Source organism: Oncorhynchus kisutch, unplaced genomic scaffold, assembly GCF_002021735.2.
Source record: "Oncorhynchus kisutch isolate 150728-3 unplaced genomic scaffold, Okis_V2 Okis04b-Okis11a_hom, whole genome shotgun sequence".
Lineage (NCBI taxonomy): Eukaryota > Metazoa > Chordata > Actinopteri > Salmoniformes > Salmonidae > Oncorhynchus > Oncorhynchus kisutch.
In genome coordinates, this window is record NW_022261981.1 from 5,664,804 (window position 1) to 5,682,609 (window position 17,806).

Genomic DNA, 17,806 nt, shown 5'->3' on the forward strand with positions numbered 1-17,806 from the left:
CACACAGGCACACTGCTGCAGTCTAGCTAGCACTACAGTATGTTCGACCAAAAGGATCTCCGCTCTTCCTGCAGTTCTGTAGTTTGTTCAGCATGATAATGACATGATTGATGATGAAAATGCTAATTACCACGTCTTGGCAAGGGCCACATAATGTTGGGGTTCACAGCTGGCCGTCCTGGAACGGGCCGAACTTCTCAATAAGCAAAGTAAAAACAAATCTAGTTGATTCAACTAATTGTCATTATGTACAGTGTGTCACATGACTGGTGCAGTGAAGAGTAAACACATCGATCAATAAGGGTAAAGGACTGCTTCTGTGACTGTGTGCTGGTACACTCAATAATTCATACATTTCTATCAGTTCTGCTTCTGTGACTGTGTGCTGGTACATTCAATAATTCATACATTTCTATCAGTTCTGCTTCTGTGACTGTGTGCTGGTACAACTCAATAATTCATACATTTATATCAGTTCTGTTTCTGTGACTGTGTGCTGGTACATTCAATAATTCATACATTTCTATCAGTTCTGTGACTGTGTGCTGGTACAACTCAATAATTCATACATTTATATCAGTTCTGTTTCTGTGACTGTGTGCTGGTACGACTCAATAATTCACACATTTATATCAGTCCTCTGACTGTGACTGTGTGCTGGTACGGCTCAATAATTCATCCATTTATATCAGTTCTGTGACTGTGACTGTGTGCTGGTACGACTCAATAATTCATACATTTATATCAGTTCTGTGACTGTGTGCTGGTACGACTCAATAATTCATACATTTATATCAGTTCTGTGACTGTGACTGTGTGCTGGTACGACTCAATAATTCATACATTTCTATCAGTTCTGTGACTGTGTGCTGGTACGACTCAATAATTCATACATTTATATCAGTTCTGTGACTGTGTGCTGGTACGACTCAATAATTCATACATTTATATCAGTTCTGTGACTGTGTGCTGGTACGACTCAATAATTCATACATTTATATCAGTTCTGTGACTGTGTGCTGGTACGACTCAATAATTCATACATTTATATCAGTTCTGTGACTGTGTGCTGGTACGACTCAATAATTCATACATTAATATCAGTTCTGTGACTGTGACTGTGTGCTGGTACGACTCAATAATTCATACATTTCTATCAGTTCTGTGACTGTGTGCTGGTACGACTCAATAATTCATACATTTATATCAGTTCTGTGACTGTGTGCTGGTACGACTCAATAATTCATACATTTCTATCAGTTCTGTGACTGTGTGCTGGTATGACTCAATAATTCATACATTTCTATCAGTTCTGTGACTGTGCTGGTACGACTCAATAATTCATCCATTTCTATTAGACTGGTAGACTGAAGACAAGTAGGACAATAAGAAAAGGGATAAACACTTTAAAACACGTTTTACTTGTTAATTAAGACCAAATAACCATCTAAAGTACAGTATTGTATGACAGTGTTGTATAATAGACTACTAAATGGAAGAGTCAAATGCATTTTAGGCTATTGCTGGCTTCACTCATTCAATTAGAAACACGGTTTAGAATAACACCATTTCACTGGCGTCTCTCTCTCTCTCATATTCATGCTCGCTCTGCCCTGATCGCACTGCTGTAAACTCGTCTATGAGAAACGCGTAGTCTATTCGAGTCGGGCTGCCTGGCTACATCGCATCGTTAAAACCTTGGTTTAGAGGACAGGATAAGATATAGCGGCTACTAAAACAGCAACACAAATATGGTCGGGATGAGAGATGTGGTTTGCCTCCTGCTGCCAGCCGTCGTGCTGTTCGGCACATCGATGCAGGTGGAAGTGAAAGGTGGGAAAGAGGGAGAAAAAGCAGGGAATTTCATGGAAGATAAGCAATGGCTATCAACCATTTCTCAGTACAGCCGGAAGATCAAACACTGGAATCGCTTCAGAGACGTGAGTTGGCTATTTTAAATAAATACTATTTTGTTTGGAATAAAATTGAAAATATTGCGCTGTAGGCTAATGATGTGAGGTTGAACGAATAGACTAGGCCACCGGGTGTGTTGTAACCTGATGGTAACCCTAGGCAGTAACGGAGGTGATATGTTTATAACCATACAGGTAATGTAGCTAATTGCGCGGCACAGTTGACCCGCTCTTGAATGCGCCTCACTGATAGGCAACAATAACATGCAACGGCAACATGAATACAACGCAAATTCACCTCATGAATACAATTCTAAAGGTTATAATAATACAGTTACTATAACAACGCTTCATTATGTGGAATCTGCTGCTTTATATATTTATATATATAGTTCGTCATAAGGTGTAGGCTATACCTAACACTGAGTTCGTCTAAACCTCTGCGCCGGTTAATTTGATTTATTTTTACCTTTATTTAACGAGGCAAGTCAGTTATTAAGAACAAATTCTTATTTACAATGACGGCCTAGGAACAGTGGGTTAACTACCTTGTTCAGGGGCAGAACGACACATTTGTACCTTGTCAGCTCGGGGATTCGATCTAACAACCTTTCGGTTACTGGTCCCCCCCTCCCCTCCCCAGGCTACCCCGCCCTGTGTATAAGAAAGCTTTGGTTATTTTGGTTAGGCTCCAGCAGCATGCTATGCACTTGTATGTTTTAACTTGCTGGTTTGTTATTCCAGACTTAATTGATTTCTAACATCATGTCATGTCGATATAAGCCGAGTCGGTTTTACAGTAGTAAAGAGCCCCACTTCATTTTTCCTAAGTAATGTCTACTCCTTCATTTCTGCGCTAGTCTAAATCAATACACAGTTATTCAATGCACAGCCCTACACAATAACATATTAGTTGTGTAGAAAATGCCCACGGACACATTTGGACAGATATTCTCGTAATAGGCTTATTCTGAAGGACAATGATACACTAGTCTATAGTTAACACAACACCGACGTCTATTGCAACGTTGATAGATGGGAGGTTGTTGATCCCGACTCAAGTCATACAGTGGGGTTGCAATACAACGTGCTTGATATAATGCCCAGTGTCATAGTTGATCTGCCCCGTCTTTTGTAAAGTGGAAAACGATTTACTGTGTGTGTGTGTGTGTTCCCTATATTTTGCACTACTTTTAACCAGTTGTTTGTGGGTAACTTTGATTGATATTAAATCCAGACGTGGGTAACTTTGATTGATATTCAAACCAGGGCATTGGGTAGAGAATGTATTTGCTGGCGAATATTTATGTATCTGGTTGCCCGCTGCGTATAAAATCTGCCTCTATAGTCGGAGACTGTTGAAGAAAGACAAGAGGCAACACACAGAGAAAACAAGCCCATGACTCACCCTGTGGACTCGCTGTCCGGCCCATGACTCACCCTGTGGACTCGCTGTCCGGCCCATGACTCACCCTGTGGACTCGCTGTCCGGCCCGTGACTCACCCTGTGGACTCGCTGTCCGGCCCATGACTCACCCTGTGGACTCGCTGTCCGGCCCATGACTCACCCTGTGGACTCGCTGTCCGGCCCGTGACTCACCCTGTGGACTCGCTGTCCGGCCCATGACTCACCCTGTGGACTCGCTGTCCGGCCCATGACTCACCCTGTGGACTCGCTGTCCGGCCCATGACTCACCCTGTGGACTCGCTGTCCGGCCCGTGACTCACCCTGTGGACTCGCTGTCCGGCCCGTGACTCACCCTGTGGACTCGCTGTCCGGCCCGTGACTCACCCTGTGGACTCGCTGTCCGGCCCGTGACTCACCCTGTGGACTCGCTGTCCGGCCAGTGACTCACCCTGTGAACTCGCTGTCCGGCCAGTGACTCACCCTGTGAACTCGCTGTCCGGCCCGTGACTCACCCTGTGAACTCGCTGTCCGGCCAGTGACTCACCCTGTGAACTCGCTGTCCGGCCCGTGACTCACCCTGTGGACTCGCTGTCCGGCCAGTGACTCACCCTGTGGACTCGCTGTCCGGCCCGTGACTCACCCTGTGGACTCGCTGTCCGGCCCGTGACTCACCCTGTGGACTCGCTGTCCGGCCCGTGACTCACCCTGTGGACTCGCTGTCCGGCCCGTGACTCACCCTGTGGACTCGCTGTCCGGCCCGTGACTCACCCTGTGGACTCGCTGTCCGGCCAGTGACTCACCCTGTGGACTCGCTGTCCGGCCTGTGACTCACCCTGTGAACTCGCTGTCCGGCCAGTGACTCACCCTGTGAACTCGCTGTCCGGCCCGTGACTCACCCTGTGAACTCGCTGTCCGGCCCGTGACTCACCCTGTGGACTCGCTGTCCGGCCAGGGACTCACCCTGTGAACTCGCTGTCCGGCCCGTGACTCACCCTGTGAACTCGCTGTCCGGCCCGTGACTCACCCTGTGGACTCGCTGTCCGGCCCGTGACTCACCCTGTGAACTCGCTGTCCGGCCCGTGACTCACCCTGTGGACTCGCTGTCCGGCCCGTGACTCACCCTGTGGACTCGCTGTCCGGCCCGTGACTCACCCTGTGGACTCGCTGTCCGGCCCGTGACTCACCCTGTGAACTCGCTGTCCGGCCAGTGACTCACCCTGTGGACTCGCTGTCCGGCCAGTGACTCACCCTGTGAACTCGCTGTCCGGCCAGTGACTCACCCTGTGAACTCGCTGTCCGGCCCGTGACTCACCCTGTGAACTCGCTGTCCGGCCAGTGACTCACCCTGTGAACTCGCTGTCCGGCCCGTGACTCACCCTGTGGACTCGCTGTCCGGCCAGTGACTCACCCTGTGGACTCGCTGTCCGGCCCGTGACTCACCCTGTGGACTCGCTGTCCGGCCCGTTACTCACCCTGTGAACTCGCTGTCCTGCCCGTGACTCACCCTGTGAACTCGCTGTCCGGCCCGTTACTCACCCTGTGAACTCGCTGTCCGGCCCGTTACTCACCCTGTGGACTCGCTGTCCGGCCCGTGACTCACCCTGTGAACTCGCTGTCCGGCCCGTTACTCACCCTGTGGACTCGCTGTCCGGCCCGTGACTCACCCTGTGTGAACTCGCTGTCCGGCCAGTGACTCACCCTGTGAACTCGCTGTCCGGCCCGTGACTCACCCTGTGAACTCGCTGTCCGGTTGGTTATAAGCTTATAAGTTCTGCTTGATTTATTTATTGTTGTGTTTATTTATTTATTTGTTTATTTAGTTTTTTATTTATTTATTATTTTATGTATTTATTCATTTATTTTGTTTATTTTTTTGTTTGTTTGTTTATTTGTTTATTTATTTTAGAGAGACTAGATTCATTCTTTCCTGTCACGCCTCCAAACACAGCCAATCACATGACAGGAAAAAGGGGATCCACTTGTGTGGCACAGTGGCACCAGACCAGACAGTGGGCAAAAGACTGTGTGTGTCAGTCTGTCTCTCGCTGTGTGTGTGTCAGTCTGTCTCTCTCGCTGTGTGTGTGTCAGTCTGTCTCTCTCGCTGTGTGTGTGTCAGTCTGTCTCTCTCGCTGTGTGTGTGTCAGTCTGTCTCTCTCGCTGTGTGTGTGTCAGTCTGTCTCTCTCGCTGTGTGTGTGTCAGTCTGTCTCTCTCTGTGTGTGTGTCAGTCTGTCTCTCTCGCTGTGTGTGTGTCATTCTGTCTCTCTCGCTGTGTGTGTGTCAGTCTGTCTCTCTCTGTGTGTGTGTCAGTCTGTCTCTCTCGCTGTGTGTGTCAGTCTGTCTCTCGCTGTGTGTGTGTCAGTCTGTCTCTCTCTGTGTGTGTGTCAGTCTGTCTCTCGCTGTGTGTGTGTCAATCTGTCTCTCTCGCTGTGTGTGTGTCAGTCTGTCTCTCTCGCTGTGTGTGTGTCAGTCTGTCTCTCTCGCTGTGTGTGTGTCAGTCTCTCTCTCTCTGTGTGTGTGTCAGTCTGTCTCTCTCGCTGTGTGTGTCAGTCTGTCTCTCTGTGTGTGTGTCAGTCTGTCTCTCTCGCTGTGTGTGTGTGTCAGTCTGTGTGTGTGTGTGTGTCAGTTTGTCTCTCTGTGTGTGTGTCAGTCTGTCTCTCTCTGTGTGTGTCAGTCTGTCTCTCTCTGTGTGTGTCAGTCTGTCTCTCTCGCTGTGTGTGTGTGTGTCAGTCTGTCTCTCTCGCTGTGTGTGTGTCAGTCTGTCTCTCTCTGTGTGTGTGTGCGTCACTGTTTGTACGGTGGAGACTGAGCTGAGGACTCCCCCTCAGTGCCAAGGACAGGAACACAACACATGGCTTCATCTCAATGCCAGGGAAGGATACTTAGGGAGTGTCCCAGATGGAACCCTATTCCCTATATACTTCCCTATACAGGGCCTTCAGAAATTATTCACACCCCTTGACTTATTTAACAGCCTGAATTCAAAATGAATTAAATTGTTGTTGTTTTCCCTCACCCACCTACTGTATGTACACACAATATCCCATAATGACAGTGGAAACACGTTTTTAGATAAATAAATAAAAATTAAGTACATAAAAATCTCATCAATCAATCAAATGTATTTACAAAGCCCTTTTTACATCAGCTGATATCTCAAAGTGCTGTACAGAGACCCAGCCTAAAACCCCAAACAGCAAGCAATGCAGATGTAGAAGCACTGTGGCTAGGAAGAACTCTCTAAAAAGGCCAGAACCTAGGAAGAAACCTAGAGAGGAACCAGGCTATCATTTACATAATTATTCACACCCTAGAATCAAAACTTTACTGAAGCACCTTTGGCAGCGATTACAGCTGTGAGTCTTTCTGGGTGAGTCTCTAAGAGCTTTACACACCTGGATTGTGCAACATTTTGCCCATTATTCTTCTAGAAATTCTTCAAGCTCTGTCAAGTTGGTTGTTGATCATTGCTAGACAACCATTTTCAGGTCTTGCCATATATTTCCAATTATATTTAAGTAAAAACTGTAACTCGGACACTGAGGAACATTCACTGTCTTCTTGGTAAGCGACTCCAGTGTAGATTTGACAGTGTGTTTAATTTGTTGTCCTGATGAAAGGTGAATTTGTCTCCCAGTGTCTGGTGGAAAGCAGATTAAACCAGGTTTTCCTCTAGGATTTTGCCAGTGCTTAGCTCCATTCAGTGTATTCTTTTATCCTGAAAAACACCCCAGTCCTTAACGATTACAAGCATACCCATAACATGATGCAGGCACCATGATGCTTGAAAATATGGAGAGTGGTACTCAGTAATGTGTTTTATTGGGTTTTTCCCCAAAAACAACACTTTGTATTCAGGACCAAAAAAATATTGCTTTGCCACATTTGTTGCAGTATTACTTTAGTGTCTTGTTGCAAACGGGATGCATGTTTTGGAATATTTTTATTCTGTACAGGCATCCTTCATTTTACTCTGTCATTTAGTGTGTATTGTGGATTAACTACAATGTTGTTTATCCATCCTCAGTTTTCTCTTATCACAGCCATTAAACTCTGTAACAGTTTTAAAGACACCATTTACCTCATGGTGAAATCCCTGAGCGGTTTCCTTCCTCTCCGGCAACTGAGTTAGGAAGGACGCCAGTATCCTTGTAGTGACTGGGTGTATTGATACACCATCCAAAGTGTAAATAATAACCATCATGCTCAAAGGGATATTAAATGTCTGCTTCTTTAAAAATGTTTACCCATCTACCAATAGGTGGCCTTCTTTGCCTTGTGTGTAGGTCAGTGACGGAAAAATCTAAATTGAATCCATTTTAAATTCAGGCTGTGACACAACAAGATGTGGGAAAAGTCAAAGGGGTGTGAATCCTTTCTGACGGCTCTGGTAAAAAGGGAATAGGGTGTCATTGGAATAGGGTGCCATTGGAATAGGGTGCCATTTGGAATAGGGTGCCATTGGAATAGGGTGCCATTGGAATAGGGTGCCATTTGGAATAGGGTGCCATTGGAATAGGGTGCCATTGGAATAGGGTGCCATTGGAATAGGGTGCCATTGGAATAGGGTGCCATTGGAATAGGGTGCCATTTGGAATAGGGTGCCATTGGAATAGGGTGCCATTGGAATAGGGTGCCATTTGGGATGCATCCTTGGTCTCAGTGGAAGGATACTTAGAATCTGTGGTTGTACAGCAGGGTCTTTAAACACAGCTGTTTCAAATAACCAACTCGTCATCAATCTTTGAACAAAAACGCACCCAGGAGGGGCCCCAGAACCAAGTTTGTGAACCCCTGATCTACAGCATAGCAGCATTGTGATGGCAGGGCGAGACCAATTTTATCCAAAGCCGAGTTTCCAAAGCTTTCATCCATTTTCTAATGAGTGGTGCCTGCATGAATTGAACTCACTCTCCTGGTATTGCAAGCGCCAACGCCACCGTGCCTCACCAACTGAGCCACAGAGGACTGCACTGAGATGCATCATCTAACTAAGAGATAATGAGCAGATTATCTCTGAACCGAAGTGAAAACATTGACGCCAACAGATGCTTGCATGGAAGATACAGAATCTGTCTGTCGGTCGGTGTATCTGCATTTCTGTGTCTGTCTGTCAATCTCTCTGTCTGTCTGTGTGTGTCTGTCTGTGTGTTTGTCTGTCAATCTCTCTGTCTGTCTGTCTGTCTCTGTCTGTGTGTTTGTCTGTCAATCTCTCTGTCTGTCTGTGTCTGTCTCTGTCTGTGTGTTTGTCTGTCAATCTCTCTGTCTGTGTGTGTCTGTCTGTGTGTTTGTCTGTCAATCTCTCTGTCTGTGTGTGTCTGTCTGTGTGTTTGTCTGTCAATCTCTCTGTCTGTCTGTGTGTGTCTGTCTGTGTGTTTGTCTGTCAATCTCTCTGTCTGTCTGTGTGTGTCTGTCTGTGTGTTTGTCTGTCAATCTCTCTGTCTGTCTGTGTCTGTCTCTGTCTGTGTGTTTGTCTGTCAATCTCTCTGTCTGTGTGTGTCTGTCTGTGTGTTTGTCTGTCAATCTCTCTGTCTGTCTGTGTCTGTGTCTGTCTGTGTGTCTGTCTGTGTATCTGCATTTCTGTGTCTGTCTGTCTGTCAATCTCTCAGTCTGTCTGTGTGTGTCTGTCTGTGTGTTTGTCTGTCAATCTCTCTGTCTGTCTGTGTCTATCTCTGTCTGTGTGTCTGTCTGTGTATCTGCTGGCTGTGTATCTGTCTGTCTGTCTGTTCTTGTCTGTCTGTCTGTCTGTCTGTCTGTCTGTCTGTCTGTCTGTCTGTCTGTCTGTCTGTCTGTCTGTCTGTCTGTCTGTCTGTCTGTCTGTCTGTCTGTCTGTCTGTCTGTCTGTGTATCTGTCTGTGTATCTGTCTGTCTGTGTATCTGTGTGTCTGTGTGTGTGTCTGTGTGTCTACTACACAGCAGGGTCTACTAAGGACTCATCATGAGTGCTGATGACGTTACACGTCCACTTGTCATCACACTGTGACTCTGTGGAGATTTGGAATGTCAACCTTTTCAGTCGCTACCACAGCAGCTCTCATAGTGAAAAATACATCACTCAAAGTCCTTCTCTGTAGTCAGAATGTGCACACAGACACCATCATCTCCTCGAGTGCTGCGGCAAGAGACCGAATGCAGTGTGTGAGGATGGATGGCAACTGGATAGAGAGTTGAGCTTCCTTTTCCTATAGCACATCATTCATTTATATCCTAGACATTCTGGAAGCTAGTCAACATCCTCTTTTAGGATCCTGGCTGTATCACATCCGGCTGTGATTGGGAGTCCCATAGGGCGGCGCACAATTGGCCCAGCGTCGTCCGGGGTTTGCCTGGTGTAGGCCGTTAATTGTAGCCTTTTGGGGTGGCAGGTAGCCTAGTGGTTAGAGCGTTGGGGCAGTAGCCTGAAAGGTTGCTAAGATCGAATCCCCGAGCTGACAAGGTTCAAATCTGTCGTTCTGCCCTTGAACAAGGCAGTTATTCCACTGTTCCTAGGCTGTCATTATAAATAAGAATTTGTTCTTAACTGACTTGCCTAGTTCAATAAAGGTTATTGTAAATAGTTAAAACACACGAGAGCTTGAAGAATTGTGTCTTTCTGCTTCCTACATTCTTCCTGCTTCACAGACCCACTGGTAGGTGGTGCATCACTTTCTCGGGCTTTAGCTTAGATCCCATCTTGTGCTCAGTTAGAAGCCAACCAGGGCCTGTATTCATAAAGTGATCTTTAGACTAGATCTCATCTTGTGCTCAGTTAGAAGCCAACCAGGGCCCGTATTCATTAAGTGATCTTTAGACTAGATCCCATCTTGTGCTCAGTTAGAAGCCAACCAGGGCCTGTATTCATAAAGTGATCTTAGTACTGATCTAGGACCAGGTCCATCCTCTCCATTGAATCATATTCATTACGATCTAAAAGGCCAAACTGATCCTAGATCAGCACTCCTACTCTAAGATGCTTTATGAATATGGGCTCCAGAACTGGTCACTGAGGACAGGACCCGGCGGATTGAGGGACAATGCTCTGCTGTTCACGACCAATAGACCCTCTCACCCCTCCTTTCTTCATTCCTTCCCCCCCTCCTCACCCCCCCCCCCTCTCTCTCTTCCTCTCAGCATTGGCATAGAAGGGGCTCATTAAAGAGCAAAGCAGTTATCCCCAGAGCGAGCTGCACAGCCACACACACAGAGCTGCTGAAGATAGCACCTGTTATACAGAGACAGATACATTTTAATGAGGGGAAATGACTACATCCTTCCCCTTTAAATGGCTCCTCTGTCTGACAGTTCTCTTTGGTTTGTATAACTAGTGCAGAACCAAATGGTGTGCAAGGAAAGGATGGGTTATGGTAGAATGGGTTATGGGTAGAATGGAGAATGGGTTATGGATAGAATGGGTTATGGATAGAATGGGTTATGGGTAGAATGGAGAATGGGTTATGGGTAGAATGGGTTATGGATAGAATGGGTTATGGATAGAATGGAGAATGGGTAGAATGGGTTATGGATAGAATGGGTTATGGATAGAATGGGTTATGGGTAGAATGGAGAATGGGTTATGGGTAGAATGGGTTATGGGTAGAATGGGTTATGGATAGAGTGGGATATGGGTAGAATGGGTTATGGATAGAATGGGTTATGGATAGAATCGGTTATGGGTAGAATGGAGAATGGGTTATGGATAGAATGGGTTATGGGTAGAATGGGTTATGGATAGAATGGGTTATGGATAGAATGGGTTATGGGTATAATGGGTTATGGGTAGAATGGAGAATGGGTTATGGATAGAATGGGTTATGGTAGAATGGGTTATGGGTAGAATGGGTTATGGGTAGAATGGGTTATGGGTAGAATGGGTTATGGGTAGAATGGGTTATGGATAGAATGGGATATGGGTAGAATGGGTTATGGGTAGAATGGGTTATGGGTAGAATGGGTTATGGATAGAATGGGTTATGGGTAGAATGGGTTATGGGTAGAATGGAGAATGGGTTATGGGTAGAATGGGTTATGGATAGAATGGAGAATAGGTAGAATGGGTTATGGATAGAATGGGTTATGGATAGAATGGGTTATATGGAGAATGGGTTATGGATAGAATCGGTTATGGGTAGAATGGAGAATGGGTTATGGGTAGAATGGGTTATGGGTAGAATGGGTTATGGGTAGAATGGGTTATGGGTAGAATGGAGAATGGGTTATGGATAGAATCGGTTATGGGTAGAATGGAGAAAGGGTTATGGGTAGAATGGGTTATGGATAGAATGGGTTATGGGTAGAATGGGTTATGGGTAGAATGGGTTATGGGTAGAATGGGTTATGGGTAGAATGGGTTATGGGTAGAATGGGTTATGGGTAGAATGGGTTATGGGTTACTTGGCACCTGCAGTGGCATTATTTAGTTACGTAACTGGTAGATTTAGAGAAGAGAGGGGGGGAGAGAGAGGGAAAGAGAGAGGGAAAGAGAGGTGAGAGAGAGAGGGAGAGTAATGAGAGGGGAGAGTAATGGGAGAGAGAGAGGGGGGAGGGGGAAAGAGAGGTGAGAGAGAGGGAGAGTAATGAGAGGGGAGAGTAATGGGAGAGAGAGAGGGGGGAGGGGGAAAGAGAGGTGAGAGAGAGGGAGAGTAATGAGAGGGGAGAGTAATGGGAGCGAGAGGGGGGGGAGGGGGAAAGAGAGGTGAGAGAGCTAGAGAGAGAGAGAGGGAGAGTAATGGGAAAGAGAGGGGGAAAGAGAAGAGAGGGAGAGAGAGGGGGGGAAGAGAAGGAGAGAGAGAGAGAGAGAGAGAGAGAGAGAGAGAGAGAGAGAGAGAGAGAGAGAGAGAGAGAGAGAGAGAGAGAGAGAGAGAGAGAGAGAGAGAGAGAGAGGGGGGGGGGGGGGGGGGGGGAGAAAGAGAGGTGAGAGTGGGAGGGAGAGAGAGCTGGAGAGAGGGGGGAGCAAGGGAGAGAGCGGGGGGAAGATAGAGAGGAGAGAGAGACCACAACAAATAAATGAGCTGAGATTATGATTCACTAGCTAAGTCCCAGGGTCCAGTTAGGATTCACTATCTAATGCCCAGGGTCTAGTTGTGATTCACTAGCTAAGTCCCAGGGTCTGGTTATGATTCTCTAGATAAGTCCCAGGGTCTGGTTATGATTCACTAGCTAAGTCCCAGGGTCTGGTTATGATTCACTAGCTAAGTCCCAGGGTCTGGTTATGATTCACTAGCTAAGTACCAGGGTCCGGTTATGATTCACTAGCTAAGTCCCAGGTTGCGGTTATGATTCACTAGCTAAGTCCCAGGGTCTGGTTATGATTCACTAGCTAAGTCCCATGGTCTGGTTATGATTCACTAGCTAAGTCCCAGGGTCTGGTTATGATTTACTATCTAAGTCCCAGGGTCTGGTTAAGATTCACTAGCTAAGTCCCAGGGTCTGGTTATGATTCACTAGCTAAGTACCAGGGTCTGGTTATGATTTACTAGCTAAGTCCCAGGTTGCGGTTATGATTCACTAGCTAAGTCCCAGGGTCCGGTTATGATTTACTAGCTAAGTCCCAGGTTGCGGTTATGATTCACTAGCTAAGTCCCAGGGTCTGGTTATGATTCACTAGCTAAGTCCCAGGGTCTGGTTATGATTCACTAGCTAAGTCCCAGGGTCTGGTTATGATTCACTATCTAATGCCCAGGGTCTGGTTATGATTTACTAGCTAAGTCCCAGGTTGCGGTTATGATTCACTAGCTAAGTCCCAGGGTCCGTTTATGATTTACTAGCTAAGTCCCAGGTTGCGGTTATGATTCACTAGCTAAGTCCCAGGGTCTGGTTATGATTTACTATCTAAGTCCCAGGGTCTGGTTATGATTTACTAGCTAAGTCCCAGGTTGCGGTTATGATTCACTAGCTAAGTCCCAGGGTCTGGTTATGATTCACTATCTAAGTCCCAGGTTGCGGTTATCAAAACAACCATCTGTAGCGTTCAGACGAGTCTACACTAATGAGATCTACCTGGCAAAGCTGCTATCTGTTCTGTTGTGCCTCATGGTGTTGTTCTGGCTGCTGTCTGTTCTGTTGTGCTGTGTGGTGTTGTTCATATCTGTCTGTTCTGTTGTGCCTCATGGTGTTGTTCTGGCTGCTGTCTGTTCTGTTGTGCCTCATGGTGTTATTCTTGCTGCTGTCTGTTCTGTTGTGCTGCGTGGTGTTGTTCTGGCTGCTGTCTGTTCTGTTGTGCCTCATGGTGTTGTTCATATCTGTCTGTTCTGTTGTGCTGCGTGGTGTTGTTCATATCTGTCTGTTCTGTTGTGCCTCATGGTGTTGTTCTTGCTGCTGTCTGTTCTGTTGTGCTGCGTGGTGTTGTTCTTGCTGCTGTCTGTTCTGTTGTGCCTCATGGTGTTGTTCATATCTGTCTGTTCTGTTGTGCTGCATGGTGTTGTTCTGGTTGCTGTTTGTTCTATTGTGCCTCATGGTGTTGTTTCTTGCTGCTGTCTGTTCTGTTGTGCCTCATGGTGTTGTTCTGGCTGCTGTCTGTTCTGTTGTGCTGCGTGGTGTTGTTCTGGTTGCTGTCTGTTCTGTTATGCTGCGTGGTGTTGTTCATATCTGTCTGTTCTGTTGTGCCTCATGGTGTTGTTCATATCTGTCTGTTCTGTTGTGCCTCATGGTGTTGTTCTTGCTGCTGTCTGTTCTGTTGTGCCTCATGGTGTTGTTCTGGCTGCTGTCTGTTCTGTTGTGCTGCATGGTGTTGTTCTTATCTGTCTGTTCTGTTGTGCCTCATGGTGTTGTTCTTATCTGTCTGTTCTGTTGTGCCTCATGGTGTTGTTCTGGCTGCTGTCTGTTCTGTTGTGCCTCATGGTGTTGTTCTTATCTGTCTGTTCTGTTGTGCCTCATGGTGTTGTTCTGGCTGCTGTCTGTTCTGTTGTGCCTCATGGTGTTGTTCATATCTGTCTGTTCTGTTGTGCCTCATGGTGTTGTTCATATCTGTCTGTTCTGTTGTGCTGCGTGGTGTTGTTCATATCTGTCTGTTCTGTTGTGCCTCATGGTGTTGTTCTGGCTGCTGTCTGTTCTGTTGTGCCTCATGGTGTTGTTCATATCTGTCTGTTCTGTTGTGCCTCATGGTGTTGTTCATATCTGTCTGTTCTGTTGTGCCTCATGGTGTGTTCTGGGTTGCTGTTTGTTCTGTTGTGCCTCATGGTGTTGTTCTTGCTGCTGTCTGTTCTGTTGTGCTGCGTGGTGTTGTTCTTGCTGCTGTCTGTTCTGTTGTGCCTCATGGTGTTGTTCTGGTTGCTGTTTGTTCTGTTGTGCCTCATGGTGTTGTTCTGGCTGCTGTCTGTTCTGTTGTGCCTCATGGTGTTGTTCATATCTGTCCTGTTCTGTTGTGCCTCATGGTGTTGTTCATATCTGTCTGTTCTGTTGTGCCTCATGGTGTTGTTCTGGTTGCTGTTTGTTCTGTTGTGCCTCATGGTGTTGTTCTTGCTGCTGTCTGTTCTGTTGTGCTGCGTGGTGTTGTTCTTGCTGCTGTCTGTTCTGTTGTGCCTCATGGTGTTGTTCTGGTTGCTGTTTGTTCTGTTGTGCCTCATGGTGTTGTTCTGGCTGCTGTCTGTTCTGTTGTGCTGCGTGGTGTTGTTCTGGTTGCTGTCTGTTCTGTTGTGCTGCGTGGTGTTGTTCATATCTGTCTGTTCTGTTGTGCCTCATGGTGTTGTTCTTGCTGCTGTCTGTTCTGTTGTGCCTCATGGTGTTGTTCTGGCTGCTGTCTGTTCTGTTGTGTCTCATGGTGTTGTTCTTATCTGTCTGTTCTGTTGTGCTGCATGGTGTTGTTCTTATCTGTCTGTTCTGTTGTGCATCATGGTGTTGTTCTTATCTGTCTGTTCTGTTGTGCTGCGTGGTGTTGTTCTTATCTGTCTGTTCTGTTGTGCCTCATGGTGTTGTTCTTATCTGTCTGTTCTGTTGTGCTGCGTGGTGTTGTTCTTATCTGTCTGTTCTGTTGTGCCTCATGGTGTTGTTCTTATCTGTCTGTTCTGTTGTGCCTCATGGTGTTGTTCATATCTGTCTGTTCTGTTGTGCATCATGGTGTTGTTCATATCTGTCTGTTCTGTTGTGCTGCGTGGTGTTGTTCTTATCTGTCTGTTCTGTTGTGCTGCGTGGTGTTGTTCATATCTGTCTGTTCTGTTGTGCTGCGTGGTGTTGTTCATATCTGTCTGTTCTGTTGTGCTGCGTGGTGTTGTTCATATCTGTCTGTTCTGTTGTGCTGCGTGGTGTTGTTCTTATCTGTCTGTTCTGTTGTGCCTCATGGTGTTGTTCATATCTGTCTGTTCTGTTGTGCTGCGTGGTGTTGTTTATATCTGTCTGTTCTGTTGTGCTGCGTGGTGTTGTTCTTATCTGTCTGTTCTGTTGTGCCTCATGGTGTTGTTCTTATCTGTCTGTTCTGTTGTGCTGCGTGGTGTTGTTCATATCTGTCTGTTCTGTTGTGTCTCATGGTGTTGTTCTTATCTGTCTGTTCTGTTGTGCTGCATGGTGTTGTTCTTATCTGTCTGTTCTGTTGTGCATCATGGTGTTGTTCTTATCTGTCTGTTCTGTTGTGCTGCGTGGTGTTGTTCTTATCTGTCTGTTCTGTTGTGCTGCGTTGTGTTGTTCTTAACTGTCTGTTCTGTTGTGCTGCGTGGTGTTGTTCATATCTGTCTGTTCTGTTGTGCTGCGTGGTGTTGTTCATATCTGTCTGTTCTGTTGTGCTGCGTGGTGTTGTTCTTATCTGTCTGTTCTGTTGTGCCTCATGGTGGTTGTTCTTATCTGTCTGTTCTGTTGTGCTGCGTGTGTTGTTCTTATCTGTCTGTTCTGTTGTGCCTCATGGTGTTGTTCTTATCTGTCTGTTCTGTGTGCCTCATGGTGTTGTTCATATCTGTCTGTTCTGTTGTGCATCATGGTGTTGTTCATATCTGTCCTGTTCTGTTGTGCTGCGTTGTGTTGTTCTTAACTGTCTGTTCTGTTGTGCTGCGTGGTGTTTGTTCATATCTGTCTGTTCTGTTGTGCTGCGTTGGGTGTTGTTCATATCTGTCTGTTCTGTTGTGCTGCGTGGTGTTGTTCATATCTGTCTGTTTCTGTTGTGCTGCGTGGTGTTGTTCTTATCTGTCTGTTCTGTTGTGCCTCATGGTGTTGTTCATATCTGTCTGTTCTGTTGTGCTGCGTGGTGTTGTTCATATCTGTCTGTTCTGTTGTGCTGCGTGGTGTTGTTCTTATCTGTCTGTTCTGTTGTGCCTCATGGTGTTGTTTCTTATCTGTCTGTTCTGTTGTGCTGCGTGGTGGTTGTTCATATCTGTCTGTTCTGTTGTGCATCATGGTGTTGTTCTGGCTGCTTCAGAGTACAGACACCAGTAGGGAGAACTATGCATCCATGGGGCTTTGTTATAAACCAGTAGAACCCTTAGTAAAGGTAGAGGTGATGGTGATGAGTGGTGCTGGTATACTTTACATAGAGAGAGTGAGAGAGAGAGAGAGAGAGGGGAGAAAGAGAGAGAGGGAGAAAGAGAGAGAGGGAGAGAGGCAGTTTATGGTGCTGTTCTCCTGCTACTGTGGAAAGCAAAGCTATCCTGCTAAATTGGTATTTTATGCCTGCTGAGAGAGTAGAGAGCTAGAGGGGGACTGAGATTTAACCCTTTACTCTCAAACTGGAAGGACACCTTATTATAAACTGTATACATGCTCCTCAGCCCACCTTATTATAACTATAGACATGCTCCTCAGCCCACCTTATTATAACTATAGACATGCTCCTCAGCCCACCTTATTATAACTATAGACATGCTCCTCAGCCCACCTTATTATACTATAGACATGCTCCTCAGCCCACCTTATTATAACTATAGACATGCTCCTCAGCCCACCTTATTATAACTATAGACATGCTCCTCAGCCCACCTTATTATAACTATAGACAGCTCCTCAGCCCACCTTATTATAACTATAGACATGCTCCTCAGCCCACCTTATTATAACTATAGAACATGCTCCTCAGCCCACCTTATTATAACTATAGACATGCTCCTCAGCCCACCTTATTATAACTATAGACATGCTCCTCAGCCCACCTTATTATAACTATAGACATGCTCCTCAGCCCACTGGAAGGACACCTTATTATAACTATAGACATGCTCCTCAGCCCACCTTATTACTACATGCTCCTCAGCCACCTTATTATAACTATAGACATGCTCCTCAGCCAACCTTATTATAACTATAGACATGCTCCTCAGCCAACCTTATTATAACTATAGACATGCTCCTCAGCCCACCTTATTATAACTATAGACATGCTCCTCAGCCCACCTTATATAACTATAGACATGCTCCTCAGCCCACCTTATATAAACTATAGACATGCTCCTCAGCCCACCTTATTATAACTATAGACATGCTCCTCAGCCACCTTATTATAACTATAGACATGCTCCTCAGCCCACCTTATTATAACTATAGACATGCTCCTCAGCCCACCTTATTATAACTATAGACATGCTCCTCAGCCCACCT

At 46.2% G+C, this 17,806-nt stretch overlaps 1 protein-coding gene across 1 annotated transcript in view; it reads left to right on the forward strand.

Annotated features, from left to right (window-relative positions):
• The first annotated feature begins 1,545 nt into the window (after positions 1-1,545).
• The window catches only part of LOC116359730 (testican-2), a 126,751-nt gene continuing 110,490 nt past the window's right edge, over positions 1,546-17,806 (forward strand). Inside the window, exon 1 of the mRNA XM_031813106.1 lies at positions 1,546-1,940. Coding sequence (XP_031668966.1) covers positions 1,752-1,940 — 189 coding nt within the window. The 5' untranslated portion in view covers positions 1,546-1,751. The remainder of the gene's footprint in view (positions 1,941-17,806) is intronic.